The 23,344-nt window shown below is 38.8% G+C and overlaps 6 protein-coding genes across 6 annotated transcripts; all 6 read left to right on the top strand.

The window, feature by feature from the left end:
* The first annotated feature begins 1,696 nt into the window (after window positions 1-1,696).
* Window positions 1,697-5,035, top strand: LOC119027257 (trace amine-associated receptor 13c-like). The gene has a single exon (XM_037112266.1). The coding sequence runs from the start codon at window positions 3,163-3,165 to the stop codon at window positions 4,180-4,182; it is 1,020 nt and encodes a 339-aa protein (XP_036968161.1). The 5' UTR covers window positions 1,697-3,162; the 3' UTR covers window positions 4,183-5,035.
* A 577-nt stretch (window positions 5,036-5,612) lies between these two features.
* LOC119027722 (trace amine-associated receptor 13c-like) lies at window positions 5,613-7,173 on the top strand. Its single transcript, XM_037113150.1, has 2 exons — window positions 5,613-5,655; window positions 6,194-7,173. The coding sequence occupies exons 1-2, from the start codon at window positions 5,613-5,615 to the stop codon at window positions 7,171-7,173; spliced, it is 1,023 nt and encodes a 340-aa protein (XP_036969045.1).
* A 1,045-nt stretch (window positions 7,174-8,218) lies between these two features.
* LOC119027721 (trace amine-associated receptor 13c-like) lies at window positions 8,219-9,238 on the top strand. Its single transcript, XM_037113149.1, has one exon. It carries the CDS (start codon window positions 8,219-8,221, stop codon window positions 9,236-9,238), a length of 1,020 nt encoding a protein of 339 aa, XP_036969044.1.
* Window positions 9,239-12,839: 3,601 nt separating this feature from the next.
* Window positions 12,840-14,624, top strand: LOC119027254 (trace amine-associated receptor 13c-like). The gene has a single exon (XM_037112263.1). The coding sequence runs from the start codon at window positions 13,285-13,287 to the stop codon at window positions 14,467-14,469; it is 1,185 nt and encodes a 394-aa protein (XP_036968158.1). The 5' UTR covers window positions 12,840-13,284; the 3' UTR covers window positions 14,470-14,624.
* A 2,005-nt stretch (window positions 14,625-16,629) lies between these two features.
* LOC119027719 (trace amine-associated receptor 13c-like) lies at window positions 16,630-17,550 on the top strand. Its single transcript, XM_037113148.1, has one exon. It carries the CDS (start codon window positions 16,630-16,632, stop codon window positions 17,548-17,550), a length of 921 nt encoding a protein of 306 aa, XP_036969043.1.
* A 2,049-nt stretch (window positions 17,551-19,599) lies between these two features.
* LOC119027718 (trace amine-associated receptor 13c-like) lies at window positions 19,600-21,192 on the top strand. Its single transcript, XM_037113147.1, has 2 exons — window positions 19,600-19,603; window positions 20,393-21,192. Exons 1-2 carry the CDS (start codon window positions 19,600-19,602, stop codon window positions 21,190-21,192), a joined length of 804 nt encoding a protein of 267 aa, XP_036969042.1.
* Window positions 21,193-23,344: the final 2,152 nt, after the last annotated feature.

Genomic DNA, 23,344 nt, shown 5'->3' with positions numbered 1-23,344 from the left:
TCGTCCGCTCCTGAATCAATCAGCACATCCATGTCAATGTGTGAATTAATTATAACCTGTGTGAGCACACGAACAGCAGTCTTAGCGACCTGGTTAGAAGTCACCCCCTGGGTCCGTTTGGATGGGCATGAGTTGACGAGGTGACTGGCTTCTCTGCAATAGAAGCACCTTCCCTCCTGGCGTCTTTTCAGGCGTTCCTCCGGGGACAATCGAGCTCTTCCTAGCTGCATGGGTTCTTCGTCGGAGCGGAGATGGGGTTTTTCTGGAGACACTCGGTGCGGAGTCAGCCATCTTGATTCCCGTGGAGCTGTATGTTGATCTCGGCCGCTTCGTCTCTCTTCGCGGTATCTTCGGAGTTGTGTGCGACGATTGTCCGTGCGAATAGCGAGGGCGATGAGTGCATCCAGACTGGTGGGTAAATCCAACGGAACCAACAGATCTTGAATCTCCGCCGACAAACCTTTCAAAAAGGTATCGTAGAGAGCGGCATTGTTCCATCCACTCTCAGCAGCCAGTGTGCGAAAATGAATAGCATAATCGCAAACCGAGTCTTTACCTTGTCTCAGGGTGCTGAGTTCCTGAGCCTTCTCTCTGCTGGAACACACGGGGTCGAAAGTCCTTGTTAGCACCGTCTGGAATCCGACAATTGTCTCACATACTGTGGAATTTCGGCTCCATTCGGCCAAAGCCCAAGCTTTGGCCCACCCTGTTAGGTGGGAGATCATAAAAGCCACTTTGGCTCATTCGGTCAGAAAAGCTTGTGGCATTAGCTCAAAGTGAATCGAACAGTCAATTAAAAAGGTTCGACAAAGTCCCGGCTCACCGGCGTACTTAGTTGGAGGAGCCAGTTTGCAGGAGGCTCCTCCGGAGGACGCTGGTACTTCCGGGATGGCTGGAGAAGGCGGAGTCAGAGTGGCGGGGCTTTGGCAACAGAGTTGTCCCAGTAGCTCCTGGATCTAGGAGGAGAGTTGCCCCATGTTGGCAGCCATGTCTGGAACTCCTCCTGGCGGTTTAAGCGAGCTTCCTGGGTCCGCAGCACCTCCGAGAGTCGCTCTGCTTCTGCTGAGTCCATAGCTGGCCAAAGTATACTGTCAGACTTGGACAGGAAAGAGGACTCAGATGCAGTATAAGCAGAAGTAAAGTCAAGTTTTATTGATCTGTTTTTGCAGCTCTCCAGAATAAATGAAAACCAAAAGGCTATGAAAATCTGAGGGACAAACAAAACAAACAAAATGGAACATAGAATAACGAAAAACGCTCCCACAGGAGGAAACCCTACTCTAATCTGTGAATCAAACTTCAGAATAAAAATTACAAAATAAATCTCTCCGTAGAGGAAGCACAAAGGCTATGAAAAATAACTGCTCTTTCTTATAAAAATTACAAACACAAAATCGCTCACAAGAAGGAGAAACAAAAGGCTATGAAATCTCAAACTTCAAACACAAATTCCAACCACAAAAATACAACATAAATTTACTCTTCTCGAGAGGACAAAAAGGCAGATAAATAAAACAAGAAATATACTTAGCGAATCGAGGATCAGGACTGTGGTAAATGGCTTGGGTACACGACATGGAAGACGAAATACTTTGGCGACGCAGACAGGGGAAGACAAAGACTTTATACACGTGGGGAAGGGGAGCACTGGTGGAAACAATCAGGAATTAGGGATGACGTCAGACCAGGGACACAAGAGGAAGGGCAAGTGACCTGAAACGAGAGGAGAGTTACTTTCAAAATAAAACATGAAATTCACGAGACAGATCCCAAGACAAGACAACCTCACCGCGGTGTGACACTGACTGGCCTCTTCATGTAACAGACCTAATGAGAACAGAGCTGGTTCGGAGAGGGCCGTATCATGTACCAGCTGATTTCATTTTTCCTTTTTGTGTATTTATTATTGAAAAGGTTTATTTATTTGCACATATTGATATATTGATTGGATTATCACTGTTTAAACAAATGAGCATTTCTTTGGACCTGGTCTTTGGTCTTTTCTCGTGGGGATGGGGCGCTATCAATAAAGCTCGCCTAGGGCACCAAATGGTCTAGGACCGCCCCTGACTGTATGAACGGGTTGAATGGTCCCTCTTATCAATACGTAGACTGAGACACCTGCATATTCTCATTAACAAAGCAATCTTAGGTTTTCTTCCTTCTAACCTGTTGTCCGACATTAGCCGAAGTTATGCTGGGACGTGCAATCCTCTGTCTGTGGAATTGTTCTTGCTGTCTGTCCCAAAAGTCAGAACTGAACTGGGAAAGAAGGCATTTAGGTTTGCAGCTCTCTCTGCCTGGAAAGTGGTACAGAAAACTTTGAAACAAAATGAGTTGGTCTCAGGGGAAATTGGATGACCTGGAGGCAGAAACATCTGGTTGCAGATGTTTTGCCTGATGCTTTTGTGTTTTTAATGTTTGTGTCCACCTTGTGTTTGTGTGTATGTATGATTATGCTGCTGCCTGTCTTGGCCAGGATACTCTTGTAAAAGAGGGATTTTTAATGTAAATGAGTCTTTTCCTGATTAAATAAAGGTTAAACAAAATTAAAGTATAAAGTAGTATAAATTATTAAAACTCTGTGCAGTGCTGTACAAAGTGCAACATCTGGTCACCATAGTCTATCTCCCTAGACAGATTGCCCACACTGTGCATTGCCACTGCAAGAATGTGGTCCTCTGAATAGCCTAAGTGTATATTACAACAGTGCTCTGAGTTTATGGCTGGTCCACTTTGTGTTTAAGTGCTCACTGCTGCTCGGAATGACTATTTACAAATACAGCTTCAGTGTGCTTCATCTATGCAGCACTTAGAAATTCTGATATTTATCTTAGTAAATATCAAGAACTTTTAAATTTGTACTTCTCAATTACTCAAAACTAAAATCATTTCCATGTCAAACTATTATTGGTCATTTAGATGATTATTGTTGAAATTCCAAATATGGTGATGTAATAATGTTGCTTAGACTATTTGACATTTATGATAACAGAAAGCGTTTGATTGGATAGCAGAGTGAATTTGATGATTATTTAGGTGGCTTCAATGTTGCAACGCTGGTACAAGGGAGATGTTTCAGCACGTGTTTCCCAAGTTCGTCGCTCTGTTGGGTTCTATTGGGTGATATTTGAGGTTGGGGCGTATGTCAGTTGATTTACTATGACTCATCCTTTGCCACCAGACTTGTTGGACTGTTTTCCGGGCAGCAATGTTTCATGTATTGGGGTACGGTTAGGTTTTTGGCCAAATTTTTTCCTCTATTTGGTGTTTGTTTCAGGCATGCTCGTTACCATTTTAGGGAACTCTCTTGTCATTGTGTCAATTTGCCATTTCAAACAGTTACATAGTCCTACCAACGTGCTCATTTTATCTCTTGCTCTGGTTGATCTGCTAGTGGGTGTTATTGTGATGCCCTTCAGTGCCACCCGGACTGTTACTGGCTGCTGGTTCTATGGTGATACATTCTGTCATCTCCATTTCAGTTTTGAGGTGTTGCTCACCACTCTTTCAATCTTCCACCTAATTTGCATTGCTGTCGACAGACATCAAGCAATATGTAATCCTCTGCATTATTCTAGAAACATCACAATGTCAGTGGCTGTGATGATGGCATGTGTCAGCTGGGCACTGGCTGCTGTCTATGCTTATGGAGGACTTTATTCAAAGGCCAATGAGGTAGGGTTAGAGGATTTGGAATCATTTAAGTGCATTGGTGGTTGTTTCATTTTCTCTAACCCACTTTGGGAGATTTTGACCAGTGCTTTGTGCGTTTTCTTTCCCTGCACTGTGATGGTTTGTCTTTACACTCAAATATTTTTTGTGGCTCAACAGCATCTAAGAAAGATTGAAGATAAGAACAATTGTTTAAATGACAGAGGGAGAGTTGGATTGGTTAAAAAGTCTGAAAGCAAGGCTGCAAAGACTCTCAGTATTGTGCTTGGTGTATTCATCTTTTGTTGTGTGCCTTTATATTTGCTACATTTGATTGGTTCTCTCGCTAGCTTGAGGATACCTTTTCTGCTCTCTGAAGTATTTTACTGGATGAATTACTTCAATTCAGCCTGTAACCCCATTATTTATGCCTTGTTTCATCCTTCCTTCAAAAAATGTTTTCATTGCATAATCACTTTAAAAAATTTTAGCTCTCATTCTTCAAATATGAATTTATCTGATAAATGACACATCTCAGCATTAAAAATATTAACTGTTCAACCTCTTCAGATAATAGATTTTGGAGTTTTCATCGTGTAAGGCATGCATTTGTGTAATCTGCAGAGAGGCCTTTGTTTGTTGCAATTGTCATCAATTATAACAAACCACTGTTTTTATTCTGAATGTGATAGCGGTACATTATGCACATAACAACGTCCTTCATTACTGAGCAATCTTTTGTTTACACACTATTTTTAATGGAAATATTTTCAGTACTTGTAGTGAAACAACAACTTGCAACAATAACTTCTATACTCAATTCCGATGAGTGATACTTACTCAATTCCTAATGATACATCCCTTGATCAATTTAGACTTCTAAAAATGTATCACGTATCAATGCTGTTACAGAGTATGTAGAATCTCTCTGAAATTACTTTATTTCACCTTACAGATGGCAATGTGCCAACTGCACCTCAGGAGCTATTTTGGGCTTCAGTATCTTGCTCAAGGATACTTCAAGGATTTTTTGCTTGAGCGCTTTTCTTTTTTTGGTTTACTTTTTGTTTGTTTGTTTACAACGACTTATGCCACATTGCCTACAGAGCAGTGCTACTACTGTGTACCAGGCAGAAATGTCTCATGTTTGGTTTCCACATTGATCCTTTCCTTTCCTTTTGGAAGCATTGTACTGGTTGACTTACTCGAAATCAGCCTGTAACCCCATTATTTAGGCTTTGTTTTATCCCTCCTTCGAAATATGTTTTCATTGCATAATCACTCTGAAGATATTTAGCCCAGATTCTTCAACTATGATTTTTTCTGTTAAATGACACACGTAATATCAATATGATACGTTATAAATAACTATTGTTGTTAAAACAAGGACTTGTTCATGCATTTGAACCAGCAATAAAATTGTCTTAGTTCTGCTAGTATCTGTCATATATTTAAAGTAAGATGTGATTAAAAGGATCACAAGCTGTCACTCAAGAAAAAGGCCAGAAAACAATTGACACCAGAAGGAACTGTCTTCAGTTACTTATTAGAATCAAATAAGGATGATAAGTTGGGTTGTTTGCTCTGGTAAATTGAATCTGTCGATAAATCGCTGAGACTCACAGGAGCAAGAGGATGACCAAGCCCACCCCCACATAAAACTGAGAGTCAGATTAATCTCAGTCAGTAGAGGAATATAGATCTGTGTCAATCAGTCAGTAATTTTATCTCACCTAATCTAATATTAAGTTAGCTAAACAATGTAAACATTTACACACAACCAATGACAACAACGAATACCCAAAATCTAAATACAGAAAATCCAAATCACCTCTGTAATTTGCATGTGTGTTGAATTATTTTGGTGAATTCACCCGTCAGTCATACATTTAACTAGCACTGACATGTCAGGTTTCATGAAACTACACTTGATGTTCTGTTGCTCCGTCACAGACAAGATGGACCAGAGTGGATCCCAGCACTCAAGGGACAGTGTGAATGGTACTAGTCATACATTTAGCTAGCACTTGATTTAAATTGTACTCTGGTACTCTGCTGCAACATCACAAAAAGAAGGGCCCACTCCAACAGCGCACTAAATCTACAAATGATACAGTTTACAGCACATTGTACTTTGAGGTAAACTTATACTACAAGTCTTACAAGAAATATATGGCAACACTTAAAATTATGCTTTATTACTCAAAGCAAAATTAATTTCCTTGTGAAACCATTAATAGTTATCTAGATCAATGTTGAATTAAATGCAAATATGATGATGATGTAATAATATTACTTGACTACTTTAATTGTATGTTAATAGAAGGCCTTTGATTGGAAGGCACAGTGAATCTAATTATTATTTAGGTGTCTTCAATGTTGCAGCATTGATTACAAAAGAGAGGTTTCAGGATGTTTCTCTCGAGATCCTCTCTCTTTTGGGTTCTGTTGAGTTATCTCTGAGGTTTTGATGTATGTGGTTTCTTTACAATGACTCATGCCTCATTGCCTCCAGAACTGTTACTCTACTGTGTTCCAGGCAGCAATGCCTCATGTGTTATGATACGAAAAAGTTTTGGAATCAATTTTGTCCTCTATTTGGTGTTTGTTTCAGGCATGCTCGTTACCATTTTAGGGAACTCTCTTGTCATCTTGTCAATATGTCACTTTAAACAGTTGCATAGTCCTACCAACGTGCTCATTTCATCTCTGGCTCTGGTTGATCTGCTAGTGGGTGTTATTGTGATGCCCTTCAGTGCCACCCGGACTGTTCATGGCTGCTGGTTCTATGGTGATACATTCTGTCATCTGCATGTTAGTTTTGAGTTGTTTCTCACCACTCTTTCTATCTTCCACCTAATCTGCATTGCTGTCGACAGACATCAAGCAATATGTAATCCTCTGCATTACTCAAGAAAAATCACAATGTCAGTGGCTGTGATGATGGTGTGTGTCAGCTGGGCACTGGCTGCTGTCTATGCTTATGGAGTACTTTATTCAAAAGCCAATGTGGCAGGGTTAGAAGATTTGATGGCATCATTAAAATGCCTTGGTGGTTGTTTTGTTTACTTTAACCCACTTTGGGGAATGTTGAGCAGTGCTTTGTGCTTTTTCTTTCCCTGCACTGTAATGGTTTGTCTTTACACTCAAATATTTATTGTGGCTAAACAGCATGTAAGAAAGATTGGAGATAATAACAGCTGTTTGAATGACAGAGGGAGAGGTGGGTTGATTAAACAGTCTGAGAGCAAGGCTGCAAAGACTCTCAGTATTGTGCTTGGTGTATTCATCTTTTGCTGGATGCCCTTATTTGTGCAATTTATTATTGATCCCCTCACTGGCTTCCGCATTCCTGCTTTCCTCTTGGAGGTATTATACTGGTTGGGTTACTTCAATTCAGCCTGTAACCCCATTATTTATGCCTTATTTTATCCCTCCTTCAAAAAATGTTTTCATTGTATAATCACTCTGAAAATATTTAGCTCTAATTCTTCAACTATGAATCTATCTCTTAAATGAAATCCACCTAAAAGATATATTGTTTAACATTTTCAAATAGGATATTTTTTAAACAAGGTGTTGTGTCATGCATTTGCATAAGTGCATCAAAAGTCTTTTGTTTTGCACTTCATCATCGATAACTATTTGCATTTAGACAAATTACACCCTAGAATAAAAAACTGTCTTAGTTTAGGAGAAGTGAAAAAAATCAACTAAGAGGGTGTATGGTTGTAGTACATTTTTGTTGTTTAGTATATATGCAAGAATATTCACATTTGTAAGATTATTTTGTTAATCTATTACACTACAAGGTAAGAGCGTGGAAATATAGAGAACTTGCAGACATGCCATTGCTGAAACTGTAGGTTATCCTGCTATTGCCTTGAGATAGGGCTGGCCAGCATAAACTAGTTTTTCATGGTAACTTCAGTAAACAACTCTGCAACACAATACACACACATTGTTGGCATGATGTTGAAAAATGTTAGCTTCTTTTAAAATGTTTTAAACTAAAATCATATCAATTGTTCATATCTACGGCTGCTATTTCTCCTGGTCATGAAACCCAGGCTTCTCTTTGCTCTCTGTTTACCAGTCTCGGACAGAAAATCCCAGAGTACTCAGAATAACCAAATGTTATACTCCAACAGACTGTGCTTTGGCACTTGAACTATTTGCAGATACACAATCAGTGTCTAGTGTGTATCAACAATGCAGCAATTAATGCTGGAATACTTCTACAACTGATGAATCACATCTTGTAAAATTATACATTACTCAAAACTAAATTGTTTTCCTTGGTGAACAATTAATGGTTATTTAGATCATTATCATGCAAATTCCAAATGTGACGCCATAATAATGCTGCTTAGACTATTTGACATGTATGTTAATAGAAGGCCCTTGATTGGATGGCAGAGTGAATCTGTTGATTATTTGCGTGGCTTCAATTTGCGATATTGGCTAGAGGGGAGAAGTTTCAGCATGTGTTTCCCAAGGTCCTTGCTCTGTTGGGTCCTGTTGGGTGTTATCTGAGGTTTGGGCGTATGTCTGTTGATTTACTATGACTCATCCTTTGCCTCCAGACTTGTTGGATTGTTTTCCAGGCAGTAATGCCTCATGTATTCAGGTACGGTTAGGTTTTTGGAAAGATTTTGCCCTCTACTTGGTGTTTGTTTCAGGCATACTGGTTACCATTTTAGGGAACTCTCTTGTTATTGTCTCAATTTGTCATTTCAAACAGTTGCATAGTCCTACCAATGTGCTCATTTTATCTCTTGCTCTGGTTGATCTACTAGTGGGTGTTCTGGTGATGCCCTTCAGTGCCACCCGGACTGTTCATGGCTGCTGGTTCTATGGAGATACATTCTGTCACATACACACCAGTTTTGAGGTGTTTCTCCCCACTCTTTCTATCTTCCACCTAATCTGCATTGCTGTCGACAGACATGAAGCCATTTGCAATCCTCTGCATTATTCTAGAAAACTCACAATGTCAGTGGCTGTGATGATGGTATGTGTCAGCTGGGCACTGGCTGCTGTCTATGCTTATGGAGTCATTTATTCAAAAGCCAATGTGGCAGGTTTAGAGGATATAACAGAATCATTTTGCCTTGGTGGTTGTTTCGTGTATTTTAACCCACTTTGGGGGATGTTGAGCAGTGCTTTGTGCTTTTTCTTTCCCTGCGCTGTGATGGTTTGTCTTTACACTAAAATATTTATCGTGGCTGAACAGCACGTAAGAAAGATTGGAGATAAGAACAATAGTTTAAATGACAGAGGGAGAGGTCAATTGGTTAAGCACTCTGAGAGCAAGGCTGCAAAGACTCTCAGTATTGTGCTTGGAGTATTCATCTTTTGTTGGATGCCCTTTTTTATGCAATTTATCATTGATCCCCTCACTGGCTTCAGAATTAATTCATTCCTCTTAGAAGTATTATACTGGTTGAGTTACTTCAATTCAGCCTGTAACCCCATCATTTATGCCTTGTTTTATCCCTCCTACAAAAAGTGTTTTCATTGCATAATCACTCTGAAAATATTCAGCACAAATTCTTCAAATATGAATCTATCTGTTAAATGATACATCCACACTCAAAATATATACTGTTTAACATTTTCAAATAGGATATTTTTAAAACAAGGTGTTGGTCATGCATTTGAATCAGTGGTATGAAGGCCTTTGAGTTGCACTTGTCATTAATAACTATATTAGACTAGACTCACACCTAGTTTGTGCATTGAGTCAGTTGATGTTGTCATGTATATGCATATGTTCATATTCAGCGTCATTTATTACTTCACGATTTGGGTTTTTTTGGGGTTTTTTTTATTTATTATTTTTTTCACCACTGCAGTAAAATGTTATCTTAATGAGTTAGTTAAGCCTCTCTCACATACACATGCTCTACCCTCTGGACATTCAAGTAAGTTCTGATTAAAAGGATCACAATCTTTCAATCAAGGAAAAGGCTAAAAAAAAAACAAAAAACAATGGAAATCATGAGGAATTGACTTCAAACTTGTCAGAATCAGATGAGGATGATAATGTGAGTTGTTGTTACAGAGTCAGTTGCCTAGTAACCAGCCGGGGGTCCATGTCTAGTCCTGTTGCCTCTAAGATTGTATCTTGCATCAAGCTAGTTTCCTGCAGTCAGCCCATGTCCAGCCAGTTTATCACACTATTGCACTCAGAAAATCAAAAGGTAAGAGAATTCCAACTCAGATGTTAACATATGAGTCTTCAGGTTAACCTTCTACCAGCCAAAATGCACAGTTAATACAGTAAGGGTCGACTAGAAAAAAAAGGCCTGAATTCAGAGGAGGTATGGTTGTATTATTATTTTGTATAGCATATGAAATGTGTAAGAATATTTATAAGAATATTTACTTATTTATATTATATTATATTTATATTATATAAGTTATGTTCTTTATTCATTACACTACAAGTCAAGAGAGTGTCAAATTTAAAGAACTGGCTGTGAGAACCATGTCCTTGCTGAAATTCTGGGGGCTCTATCGTGTTGTTGCGCCAAGTCAGTGCGGGCCATTGCTAACTGGTTTCCATGCTAACTTCAAAAAAACACTGCAACACAATACACAGACATTTTTGACATAATGTCAACAAAGTTTCCTCACATTCTGTCAAAAATGTTAGCTTGTATTTTTAATGTTTTAAACTAACTAACCGGTGCCGTCTTGCATCCTTTAAGTCAAAAATATCACACCAAATAAAAACTGAAGAAAGAAACAAGTGATAATAGAAATACAATATAAATAAGACATTGTGCAAACATATTATCTCCCAGCCACAGAGTGCCATCTCTCGCTTATCTTTTGTCAGCTCCTTTGTAAAATGACCTCAAACTCCTTTCATGTTGCCATGTGGGTATTGTGCTCCAGCTTTCCTCATGAACCTTCAGCAAGTGGCTTGCATTTTTCCAGTCCTTTAGTCCTTCCTAATTAAGTCTGTATTATTTTGGAGAAAACACTTAGAAGCACAAGCAGTGCAAGCTATCATTTCTCTTTGAAAACATCAGCCGGCTTCTTTTGATTTTTTCCCCAGTGATTAAGTGATTAAGACTCTGTTACAGTCATGTTGACACTCTCCCATCTTTGTTTTTGGGAAATGTGTAAATGTTTTTTTTATTTGAACTGGTCCTCTGTAAACTAACTCCCATCTCCCATCTGTTCTGATGCTGTGTCACTCTGCTGTGCTAAGGTAGAGGGACAACAGCACCTGATGCTGTGTCACTGGGCTGGTAGTGAAATGTTTTTAAAGTGCATCTGAGGAGAGAAGTATATGTGACCACTGGATGTTACATTTTAATAAAAAAACAGATGCTTGATGTGTGCTATACATAAGACTAATATAGACTAATAATGAAAATGTGATGAGATTCATTCACCTTTATTGTCAATGCAATACAATTCAGTCTAACAAGTGCCGTGTGTGTGTGTATAGATAGATAGATAGATAGATAGATAGATAGATAGATAGATAGATAGATAGATAGATAGATAGATACACTATATTACCAAAAGTATTCGCTCACCCATTCAAATGATCAGAATCAGGTGTTCTAATCACTTGGCCTGGCCCCAGGTGTATAAATTCAAGCACTCAGGCATGCAGACTGTGAAACAAGACATTTGTGAAAGAATGGGCCGCTCTCAGGAGCTCAGTGAATTCCAGCGTGGAACTGTCATAGGATGCCACTTGTGCAACAAATCCAGTCGTGAAATTTCCTCGCTCCTAAATATTCCACAGTCAACTGTCAGCTCTATTATAACAAAATGGAAGCGTTTGGGAACAACAGCAACTCAGCCACGAAGTGGTAGGCCACGTAAAGTGACGGAGAGGGGTCAGCGGATGCTGAAGCGCATAGTGCAAAGAGGTCGCCGACTTTCTGCACAGTCAATTGCTAGAGAGCTACAAACTTCATGTGACCTTCAGATTAGCCCAAGTACAGTACGCAGAGAGCTTCATGGAATGGGTTTCCATGGCCGAGCAGCTGCAGCCAAGCCACACATCACCAAGTGCAATGCAAGGCGTCGGATGCAATGGTGTAAAGCACGCCGTCACTGGCCTCTAGAGCAGTGGAGACGCGTTCTCTGGAGTGATGAATCACGCTTTTCCATCTGGCAATCTGATGGACGAGTCTGGGTTTGGAGGTTGCCAGGAGAACGGTACATTTCAGATTGCATTGTGCCAACTGTGAAATTTGGTGGAGGAGGAATTATGGTATGGGGTTGTTTTTCAGGAGCTGGGCTTGGCCCCTTAGTTCCAGTGAAAGGAACATTGAATGCTTCAGGATACCAAAACATTTTGGACAATTCCATGCTCCCAACCTTGTGGGAACAGTTTGGAGCGGGCCCCTTCCTCTTCCAACATGACTGTGCACCAGTGCACAAAGCAAGGTCCATAAAGACGTGGATGACAGAGTCTGGTGTGGATGAACTTGACTGGCCTGCACAGAGTCCTGACCTGAACCCGATAGAACACCTTTGGGATGAATTAGAGCGGAGACTGAGAGCCAGGCCTTCTCGACCAACATCAGTGTGTGACCTCACCAATGCGCTTTTGGAAGAATGGTCAAAAATTCCTATAAACACTCTCCTCAACCTTGTGGACAGTCTTCCCAGAAGAGTTGAAGCTGTAATAGCTGCAAAAGGTGGACCGACATCATATTGAATTCTATGAGTTAGGAATGGGATGGCACTTCAGTTCATAGAATGAGTAAAGGCAGGTGAGCGAATACTTTTGGTAATATAGTGTAGATATTCACATTTCACCTACAACCAACCAATCCTATTACAAAGGGAATGGAAAACTAAGCATTTTAACTGACAGCGCTCCTGGCAATTGCCTATACTGCTATGCCCAGGGCCAGCTCTGGATACTGGGGTGGCTGTATCTCAGTGGGTAGAGCAGGTCAGCTAGTGATTGGAAGGTTCCTGGTTCAAATCCTGGCTTCCATGGGCTGAACTGAGCTGCATGTCGAAGTGTCACTGAGCAAGATACTGAACCCCAGATTGCTCCTGATGTGCAGTTGCCATCAGTGAGGGCCCTGCAATGAGCTGGTGACTTGTCCAGGGTGTACCCTGCCTTTGCCCAGAAACAGCTTGATTGGCTCCAGCAACAACCTCTGCAACCCCTTTAAAAAGGGATAAAGCGGTTACAGACGATGACATGACATTATGGCCATCACTTATAGCAACAGCTGCTAACAGCTGCCATTTCACCTGGTCATGAAACACTTGAGCTTCTCTTCCCTCTCTACTCTCTAATTTACATTATACATTATACATTACATTATACCCCAACAGCACTACCAATTTATGAACAATAAAGTTTGTAGCAGAGTGTACTTTGAAGCTCAGATTCACTATCATACTATAGAAACGAATGCTCAGTTTGCTGTGTAAATCAACATGAATGTCTATATGTATATATTTAACATATCACATTAAAATTATACTTATTCAGCACTCAAAACGAAATTATTTTCCTTATGAAACTATTAATGGTGATTTAGCTCAATGGTTTGCAAAACACAAATATGATGACATAATAATGTTGCTTGCATTATTTTACATGTATATTGACAGAAGGCCTTTGATTGGATGGCACTGCGTATCCAACAATTATTTAGGTGGCATCTTGGCTGTGACTTTTGTAACAACACAGGGATGTCAGCATGTTTATCCCATTTCCCCTGTCCTCTCTCTGCTGGGATCTGTTGGGTTATATCTGAGGTTTTGGCATCTGTGTTTGAGTTTATGATGACTGATTACTTTTCTCAGGAGCACTTGATGTACTGTGCTCCAGGCAGCAATGCCTCATGTGTTGTGGAACAGTATAGTTTAGGGACTAATTTTGCCCTCTATTTGGTGTTTGTTTCAGGCATGCTAGTTACCATTTTAGGGAACTCTTTTGTCATCCTGTCAATATGTCACTTCAAACAGTTGCATAGTCCTACCAATGTCCTCATTTCATCTCTGGCTCTGGTTGATCTACTAGTGGGTGTTACTGTGATGCCCTTCAGTGCCACCCGGACTGTTCATGGCTGCTGGTTCTATGGTGATGCATTCTGTCAACTGCATTCAAGTTTTGAATTGTTTCTCACCATTCTTTCTATCTTTCACTTAATTTGCATTGCTGTTGACAGGCATCAGGCAATATGTAATCCTCTGCACTATTCTAGAAAAATCACGGTAACAGTGGCTGTGATGATGGTGTGTGTCAGCTGGGCACTGGCTGCTGCCTACTCTTATGGAGTCCTTTATTCAAAGGCCAATGAGGCAGGTTTAGAAGATTTAATGGCATCAATAGCGTGCCTTGGTGCTTGTTTTGTTTATTCTAACCCACTTTGGAGAATCTTGGGCAGTGCTATCTGCGTTTTCTTTCCCTGCACTGTGATGGTTTGTATTTACACGCATATATTTATCGTGGCTAAACAGCATGTACGAAAGACTGGAGATAAGAGCAAATGTTTAAATGACAGAGAAAAAGGTGGGTTTGTTAAAAAGTCTGAGTGCAAGGCTGCAAAGACTCTCAGTATTGTGCTTGGTGCGTTCATCTTTTGTTGGATACCTTTGTTTATAGTTTCAATAATTGATCCCCTCACTGGCTACAGCACACCTGGTCTGCTCATAGAAGTATTAATTTGGTTGGGTTACTTCAATTCAACCTTAAACCCCATTATTTATGCCTTGTTTTATCCCTCCTTCAAGAAATGTTTTCATTGCATAATCACTCTAAACATTTTTAGCTCAAATTCTTCAAATATGAATTTAACTGTTAAATAACAAATCTACACCATCATCATGCATTTTTTTAAATACACCGCTTTTGAAACTAGGTCAAAGACAAGCGTTTGCATCAGCAAATTTATTAAATTCTTGTCTTTGCGATTGTCATCAAAAACTTTTCTTTTTTTTTTTCTTTACAATAATCTGTGTTGCAAAGTTTTTTCAAAATTCATGATGTATGCAACATACTTTATTACTGGGCCATCATGTGTGTCCCTCTATGTGGTTGTTTTACACACTATATTTCATAGTTCATTATTTTTTTTCTTGATCAGTTTTACCATTATCATTGTTTATTACAATACCACTGTCCTTTGGCTCCTGTGATTTTCCCATTTGCGGGACAAATGAAGTAAATTCTGATTCTGATTCTAAACCGACACTTGTAACAATTCATACGTTAATGCTCTCAAAGGGTACATGGGGTAAGCAAAAAAGAAAAATGCTTTATCCATCATGTATTTTGCCACAGTATAAAATAAAGCTTCTAAACGTGTAATTTGTGTTTTGTTTTTTGTTTTTTTTGGCAAATGCTACAAGTACTACACAGTTACAGATGAGCTTAAAAATTTAAATGTGACAAAAATAATGTTAAAAGGCTTCATTACATTGGCCAACCAACATTTGTATTTTTTGGATCTCATACTTTGCAGTCTTTTAATCTGATGTAAGAATTGTATATATTATCAATGTCGTTAGTTCCCAGTTATCAACCAGTTGTGTCCACCCTCAATTCCCACAAGTGACACCGATATTAGCTCGTCCATCATCACAACTTAAGAGATGATCTCCTATCTGTCTTAATTCTGCTTAGTCAGTTAAATCTCAACCCACATACAGCCAGGGAGAATGAGATAGAAAAAATCATATCATGTGGCATCGGAATTAGGGCAAGCCTCTTCTGGCAGCCCCTGTAACATGCACCAGCAATAGCACACAACCCTGCATTGGTAAAACATGCCTTCAGGTGAATTTTCCATTTTTTTGTCTCTGTGGGTCTGTTTCGAAGTTATTCAACAGATAGTTGATGTCATGGTGTCCATAGGCAACACGTTCTGCCTTCTCCCATGGACAATTTGAAGTCACAGACTTCAGCAGCTCTCAAAAAGGGAGCTGACATAATCATCACTGTCCAACATTTTCATCAATCATATCCGGCATGACCAGTTCAATATGTCTGTAACCACTCTTTCTATCTTCCCCCTAATTTGCATTGCTGTGGACAGACATCAAGCATTATGGGATCCTCTGCATTATTCTAGAAAAATCACAATGTCAGTGGCAATGATTACCATGACTAGCATGATGTAGCAGGGTTAGAAGATTAAATGTAACGTTACAGATCAACATTCCACCACTCCGCACCACCAACTTGTCCACTCACACAGCTACAGTTCACCAATACTGCGTCTCTAATGCTACCTCCAGAGGCCTACAGAGGTGCAGCGAAATTTTACCCCTTGCCGCATGGGAGACTTTGACACAGAGGAACACGCAGAGAATTGGTGCCGGATCCCTGCAAAGGGCAGTGTGAATGTGGCTAGTCATACATTTAGCCAAGACTTCCATTTCAGGAGTTCATAAAAAATGACATCCTGGTACTCTGATGCTGCGTCAAAAACAGAAGGGCCCCGAGTGGACTTGGAGTAACTGAACCTTGTACTCCAACAGTGATCTGACCCTACAAACGATACAGTTCTTAGCACAGTGCACTTTGAAGTTATGCTACTAGTTAGTATTACAAGAAATATGTGGCAACACTTAAAATTACGCTTTATTACTCAAAACAAAACTATTTTCCTTGTGAATCCATTAATGGTTATTTGGATGAATATCGAGACAATTGGAAATATGATAACGTATTAATGTTGCTCGACTATTTTAATTGTATGTTAACATAAGGCTTTTGATTGGATGGCAGATTGAATCTGATGACTATTTAGCTGACTTCAATGTTGTGACAAGAGAGAGGTTTAAAGATGTTACTCCTGAGATCCTCTCTCTGTTGGGTTCTGTTGGGTTATCTCTGAGGTTTTGGCATTTGTATTTGGGTTCAGGATGACTGACAACTTTTCTCAAGAGCTGTTGATGCAATGTCTTCCTGGCAGCAATGCCTCATGTGTTATGGTACAGTTCAGTTTGTGGGTCAGTTTTGCCATGTATTTGCTGTTTATTTCGATCATACTGGCTACTATTTTAGGGAACTCTTTTGTCATTGTGTCAATATGTCATTTCAAACAGTTGCATAGTCCTACCAATGTGCTCATTCTATCTCTTGCTCTGGTTGATCTACTAGTGGGTGTTTTAGTGATGCTCTTCAGTGCCACCCGGAGTGTTCACGGCTGCTGGTTCTACGGAGATACATTCTGTGGCATACACACCAGTTTTGAGTTGTTTCTCACCACTCTTTCTATCTTCCACCTGATTTGCATTGCTGTTGACAGACATGAAGCAATATGTAATCCTCTGCATTATTCTAGAAAAATCACAATGTCAGTGGCTGTGATGATGGTATGTGTCAGCTGGTCACTAGCTGCTGTCTATGCTTATGGAGTCGTTTATTCAAAGGCCAATATGGCAGGTTTAGAAGATATTTCAAAACATTTTTGCCTTGGTGCTTGTTTTGTGTACTTTAACCAACTCTGGGGAATGTTGAGCAGTGCTTTGTGCTTTTTCTTTCCCTGCACTGTAATGGTTTGTCTTTATACTAAAATATTTGTTGTAGCTGAACAGCATGTAAGAAAGATTGGAGATAAGAACAATAGTTTAAATGACAGAGGGAGAGGTGGGTTGATTAAACAGTCTGAGAGCAAGGCTGCAAAGACTCTCAGTATTGTGCTTGGTGTATTCATCTTTTGTTGGATGCCCTTATTTATGCAATTTATCATTGATCCCCTCACTGGCCACCGCATGGATCCTTTTCTCTATGAAGCATTATACTGGTTGAGTTACTTGAATTCAGCCTGTAACCCCATTATTTATGCCTTATTTTATCCCTCCTTCAAAAAGTGTTTTCATTGTATAATCACTCTGAAAATATTCAGCTCAAATTCTACAACAATGAATTTATCTAAGTGACACATCACAGCAGAATTTACATACCATGCAGTTATATGTCAGCGTAATAATTACAATATGTCATGAAGAAATATAAAAGCTTTTAAACATCAGCCAAGCAAAATTCATTGAAGTCTGTGCAGCTGTTGTCATGTTCTTCACAAATCCCTCAAACACACATCCAGCAATTCTGTTCTTGCCTTTTCACGTGTTCCCTCTCTTCAAAGGTTTGCTTTTCTGGTACTGTATGCTGTTTTCCATCACAGCTCCATTGGTTCTCTGCTATACAACTTTGGATTGTGGGTCCTTTAAGTGACTCTAAAACCAGTTTGTTGATCTACTTGCAGAAATGACCTCCAATCTGTCTTGACTCTACTCAGTCAGGTGAATGCTCTCTCACAAACACCTGGACAGACTGGGATGGTCAACACCACATCATGTAAAATCTGACTGTGGGATAATCTCTCGTACACGCCCCAAAAATAAATGTCACACAACCCTGCATTGGTAAGACATGACTTAAGCTGAATCCACTCAGCCAAGACAGATATTTTTCTCTCTGCGACAGTTCTGAAGTGATTCCACAGATAGTTGATGTCATGGTCATCATGAGCTACAAGCTCTGCTTTCTCTCATGGCTACTCTTTGAGGTCATTAACCCTAGCAGCCCTCAAATCTTCACCTGCACTGTGATAGTTTACACTCAAATATTCATTGTGGTTAAACAGCATGTGAAGAAAGTTGGGGATGTGAAGAAATATTGAAATGGTAAAAGAAGAGGTCAATTCAACCTGAAACACAATTATTTATTCTTTTTTCATCCCTCCTTCAAAAAATATTTTCAATTCATGATTACTATGAAATTATTTAGCTCAATTTCGTCCACTATTAATTTTTTTGTTAAATGACACTCAAATGATATTTTAGAATAAATTCTTTGGAAAACAAGGTCTTGTTCGTGCATTTACACCAGCAATAAAAAAAAAAAATTTAGCTCTGCTAATGTCATCAATAATTAGATACTACATTTTCTTCAGAAACCTCTTTTGTACAACCAATTTCAGAAATTTCAGTTACAACTTCCAGTTTTTGAATTTCAGAAGCACCTATGATTAACTTCAATCATCAATTCTGAAACTGTACTGAAATCAATGCTGAAGTTATGGTACATACTGATTCAGGTTTATCAGACTGCTGCTGTAAAGGAAGCTATTGTTCCTTACATTTCTACTTAAGAATCATAACAAATGACTGAATATGACAGCAAACATGGATTGGAATGGTTTGAAAATACTTGAATAATGGAAGCTGTACCGTGCTCATTTCTTAGAAATATGCCGTTAAACCACATTGTACCCAGACAGCAGCAGAGATTCTGTATATCTTTGAGTGTTTTTGAGATCAACTCGTAATTTTATCAAAAACCTTGTGTTTATCAAATATCTAACAGTTTGTTTGTGATAGTAAGGAATAGTCACATGTGAAGTGGATAATTATCATTTTTTCTTTTTAGATAAAATTTCATTGTAGAACAAAAACCCTTAAATGTGGCAATTATCTGCCAACTTCTTCTTAGAAAGAAAATTTAGGTCTTTGAATTTGTTGTTAAAGATACCTGGGACCTCATTACTGAAACTTCCTAAGAATCAAATCTTGTATCAGTTAAGGATGACTGATCTAAGATTTCTGGTGTTCCATAAACATATTTCCAGACTGCTTTAAGGAATATAACATCCTATAACATAACATTGTAGTGGGATATACGAAATTACTTAAAACAAAACCATCCTCATTTTTTATTTCTAAAGTTCCATATAACTGCCACTGACTGTTGTTGGGACTGTGTGATAATGACAGTGAAGATAATAACCAACATATACACTGAAATAGTGGGAATATTTCTCACACTTTAACTATAAAATGAGTTCTGTTGTTATCCTTTTGAGGAAGCTAACACTGACATTAGCATGTTACCTTTCAATTCACTAGACCATGTATAATTTGAAAACAGCATTTTTTTCTGCAATGATAACCAAATTAGCTAAATATGTCTGCTTTCCTACTGGAATGATGGGTTAGGTAAGCTAACCAATGTCAACATTTCAACAAGATAAAATCCAATATTTACATCTGTATCTGGAAACACAAAATGACCTCTGTAATTCATATCCAAGAATGTTTGTTGACTTATTCTACTTCATTCGCCCATGATTCATACATTTGGCTAAACATGCAAAGAATGTCAGAATGTGGTCATCTGAATAACCTAACCATATATCACTACAGTGCACAGAGTTTGCAATTGGTCCAGCACCTTGTGTGCGGTGTGCTTTATATATCCATCACAGAAACATTCTGATATTTATAATTAGTAATTATTCACACCTTTTGAAATTATGCTTCTCCATTACTCAAAACTTAAATCATTACCTTGTGAAACTATTAATGTTCATTTAGATCAATACTGTAAATGTGATGACATACTGATGTTGCTTGGACTATTTCACATGTATAGTAATAGGAAGCCTTTGATTGGATGGCACAGTGTATGCAGTAATTATTTAGGTGGCTTCTATGTTGAAAGAGGTTTAAGTATGTTATATCTGAGGTTTTGACATATGTGTTTTCTTCACAATGACTCATGCCTCATTGCCTCCAGAGCAGTTGATGTACTGTGATCCAGGCAGCAATGCCTCATGTGTTATGATACGATTAGGTTTTTGGACAGATTTTGCCCTCTATTTGGTGTTTGTTTCAGGCATGCTGGTTACAATTTTAGGGAACTCACTTGTCATCGTGTCAATATGTCATTTCAAACAGTTGCACAGTCCTACCAATGTCCTCATTTTATCTCTTGCTCTAGTTGATCTACTAGTGGGTGTTATTGTGATGCCCTTCAGTGCCACCCGGACTGTTCATGGCTGCTGGTTCTATGGTGATACGTTCTGTCATCTGCATGTCAGTTTTGAGTGGCTTCTCACCACACTTTCTGTCTTCCACCTACTTTGCATTGCTGTCGACAGACATCAAGCAATATGTAATCCTCTGCATTATTCTAGAAAAATCACAATGTCAGTGGCTGTGATGATGGTATGTGTCAGCTGGGCACTGGCTGCTGTCTATGCTTATGGAGTCACTTATTCAAAAGCCCATGAAGCAGGGTTAGAAGTTTTATTAGAATCAATAAAGTGTCTTGGCAGTTGTTTTGTTTTATTTAACCCATTTGTGGGAATCTTGGGCAGTGCTTTCTACTTTTTCTTTCCCTGCACTGCAATGATTTGTCTTTACATTCAAATATTCATTGTGGCTAAAACGCATGTAAGAAAGATTGGAGATGAGAACAAATGTTCAAATGAGAGAGAGAGAGGAGGTTTGATTAAACAGTCTGAGTGCAAGGCTGCAAAGACTCTCAGTATTGTGCTTGGTGTATTCATATTTTGTTGGATGCCATGGTTTTTGCAAGCAATCATTGTTCCTCTCACTGGCTTCAAAATACCCGGTCTGCTTTCAGAAGTAATAGCTTGGTTAGGTTACTTTAATTCAGCCTGTAACCCCGTTCTTTATACCTTGTTTTATCCCTCCTTCAAAAAATGTTTTCACTGCATAATCACTCTGAAAATATTCAACTTAAATTCTTCAACTATGAATTTATCTGTTAAATGACACATCTCAGCACAAAATCTACAGTTTAACATTATCAAATAATATATTTTTGAAACAAGGTGTAAAGCATGCATTTGCGTAAGAAAGGCCTTTCTTTAATAAAGGCCTGTCTTTATTATGATATTAATGGTACATTTTGTCTGGCAACATGTTTTATTAGTGGGCCATCATGTTTTTCTTTCTGTGTGAGTGTTTACACACTTTCCATGTCAAGCCTTTCAGTACTTGCATTTAAATAAACAACTAGCAATAATAACTTTTACACTATATTCCTAATTATATTAGTATAATTCCCCTTGATCAATTTATACTGTAAAAATCCATGTATTAATGCTTGTACAGGGTGTGTAGAGCCTCCTTGAAATGTAAGCCTTACTGCAATAACTCTGACATTTTATTTAAATGTATATGATGCACATTTTTGCCTCCTGTGTATAATGCACCTAACATATAGTCCCTTCTATGTTTTCTCTTTTCTCTCTTATCTAAATCATTTTCAGTATTTATTTATTGTTTTTAAGTATTTTTAAGTCTTTTACTTATTGTATGTCTGTATCTCTGTCTACCTGCTACTGTGACAAGTGAATTTGGGGGTGAATAAAACAGTCTAAAGTCTAAAGGATAAATAAGTGTATTGCATTTTTGTCAGTTGTTGTCCACAGAGAGCTCCTTTTCGCTTGTTGGAGGTTATGTATGAAGCTGTGGTTCTTCCCAGAAGCCTTTAGAAACACATTTTTACTGCAGAGACATTACAAATGGAACTAACAAGAAAGGAAAACAGGGACTTTGTTTCTTGCTAGTCTTCTTTTGAGAAAACAACGAGTCTGTTTAGTCAATGTTTTGAGAAATTCAATACCATGCAGTTTTATGTGATGACAATGACAATGTTAGTACTGTTATTCCTTGTTATTCAAACTAGCTAGCTTCAAAATAGAAGAAAAGAAAAGCAAAGCTCATCACATCACAGGAAATGTGAGAAAATTGATTAAAATTATGAACTAAAATAGTGTGGGCAAGGTCAGGAGCCATAGTTTAGTTAGAGCTAATATTCCCTGTGGAGCTGAAATTTAGGCTGAAAATTCAAAAGCTCCAGTAAACAGGTTTGAAGTTAAACTCAGACCAGTGGGAACCAGACAATGTGCATGTAACTCTTCATAAACAGCGTCTTTTAGCTCGTTATCATTGAGGGAGTCTTAAATCTGTATTGTTGGCCGCAAACATCTGAAGTCTGCTGACATAAGTAGGCAAAATGTGAATGACAGTGAGTAGCCATGTCAATGCACATGACACATCCAAGTGACTGTCCAACATGTTAATCATGTGCTGCTTGGTAGGTTCAGTTTCTGTCTGTGTATGTGTAGCTGTCATCAAACTGTACATCCATCAGCCTCACGTAAACACCTTCTACCTCCTGGACACTATTTTGTTGTCTCCTCCAATACAGCACAATTATCTGTCATATATTTAAAGTAAGATGTGATTAAAAGGATCACAAGCTGTCACTCAAGAAAAAGGCCAGAAAACAATTGAAACCAGAAGGAACTGTCTTCAGTTACTTATTAGAATCAAATAAGGATGATAAGTTGGGTTGTTTGCTCTGGTAAATTGAATCTGTTGATAAATCGCTGAGACTCACAGGAGCAAGAGGATGACCAAGCCCACCCCCACATAAAACTGAGAGTCAGATTAATCTCAGTCAGTAGAGGAATATAGATCTGTGTCAATCAGTCAGTAACTTTATCTCACCTAATCTAATATTAAGTTAGCTAAACAATGTAAACATTTACACACAACCGATGACAACAACGAATACCCAAAATCTAAATACAGAAAATCCAAATCACCTCTGTAATTTGTATGTGTGTTGAATTATTTTGGTGAATTCACCCATCTGTCGTACATTTAACTAGCACTGACATGTCAGGTTTCATGAAACTGCACTTGATGTTCTGTTGCTCCGTCACAGACAAGATGGACCAGAGTGGATCCCAGCACTCAAGGGACAGTGTGACTGGTGCTAGTCATACATTTAGCTAGCACTTCATTTTAAGTGTTCATAAAACTGCCCCTGGTACTCTTCTGCTACATCACAGACAGAATGGTCCGAAGTTGACTTTGCAGCTCTCAGAGTGAAGTGCTCAGAATAACTGAA

The sequence above is a fragment of the Acanthopagrus latus genome, chromosome 10 (genome assembly GCF_904848185.1).
Source record: "Acanthopagrus latus isolate v.2019 chromosome 10, fAcaLat1.1, whole genome shotgun sequence".
NCBI classification, from domain to species: Eukaryota; Metazoa; Chordata; class Actinopteri; order Spariformes; family Sparidae; genus Acanthopagrus; species Acanthopagrus latus.
This window is presented reverse-complemented; position numbering and strand designations above follow the sequence as displayed.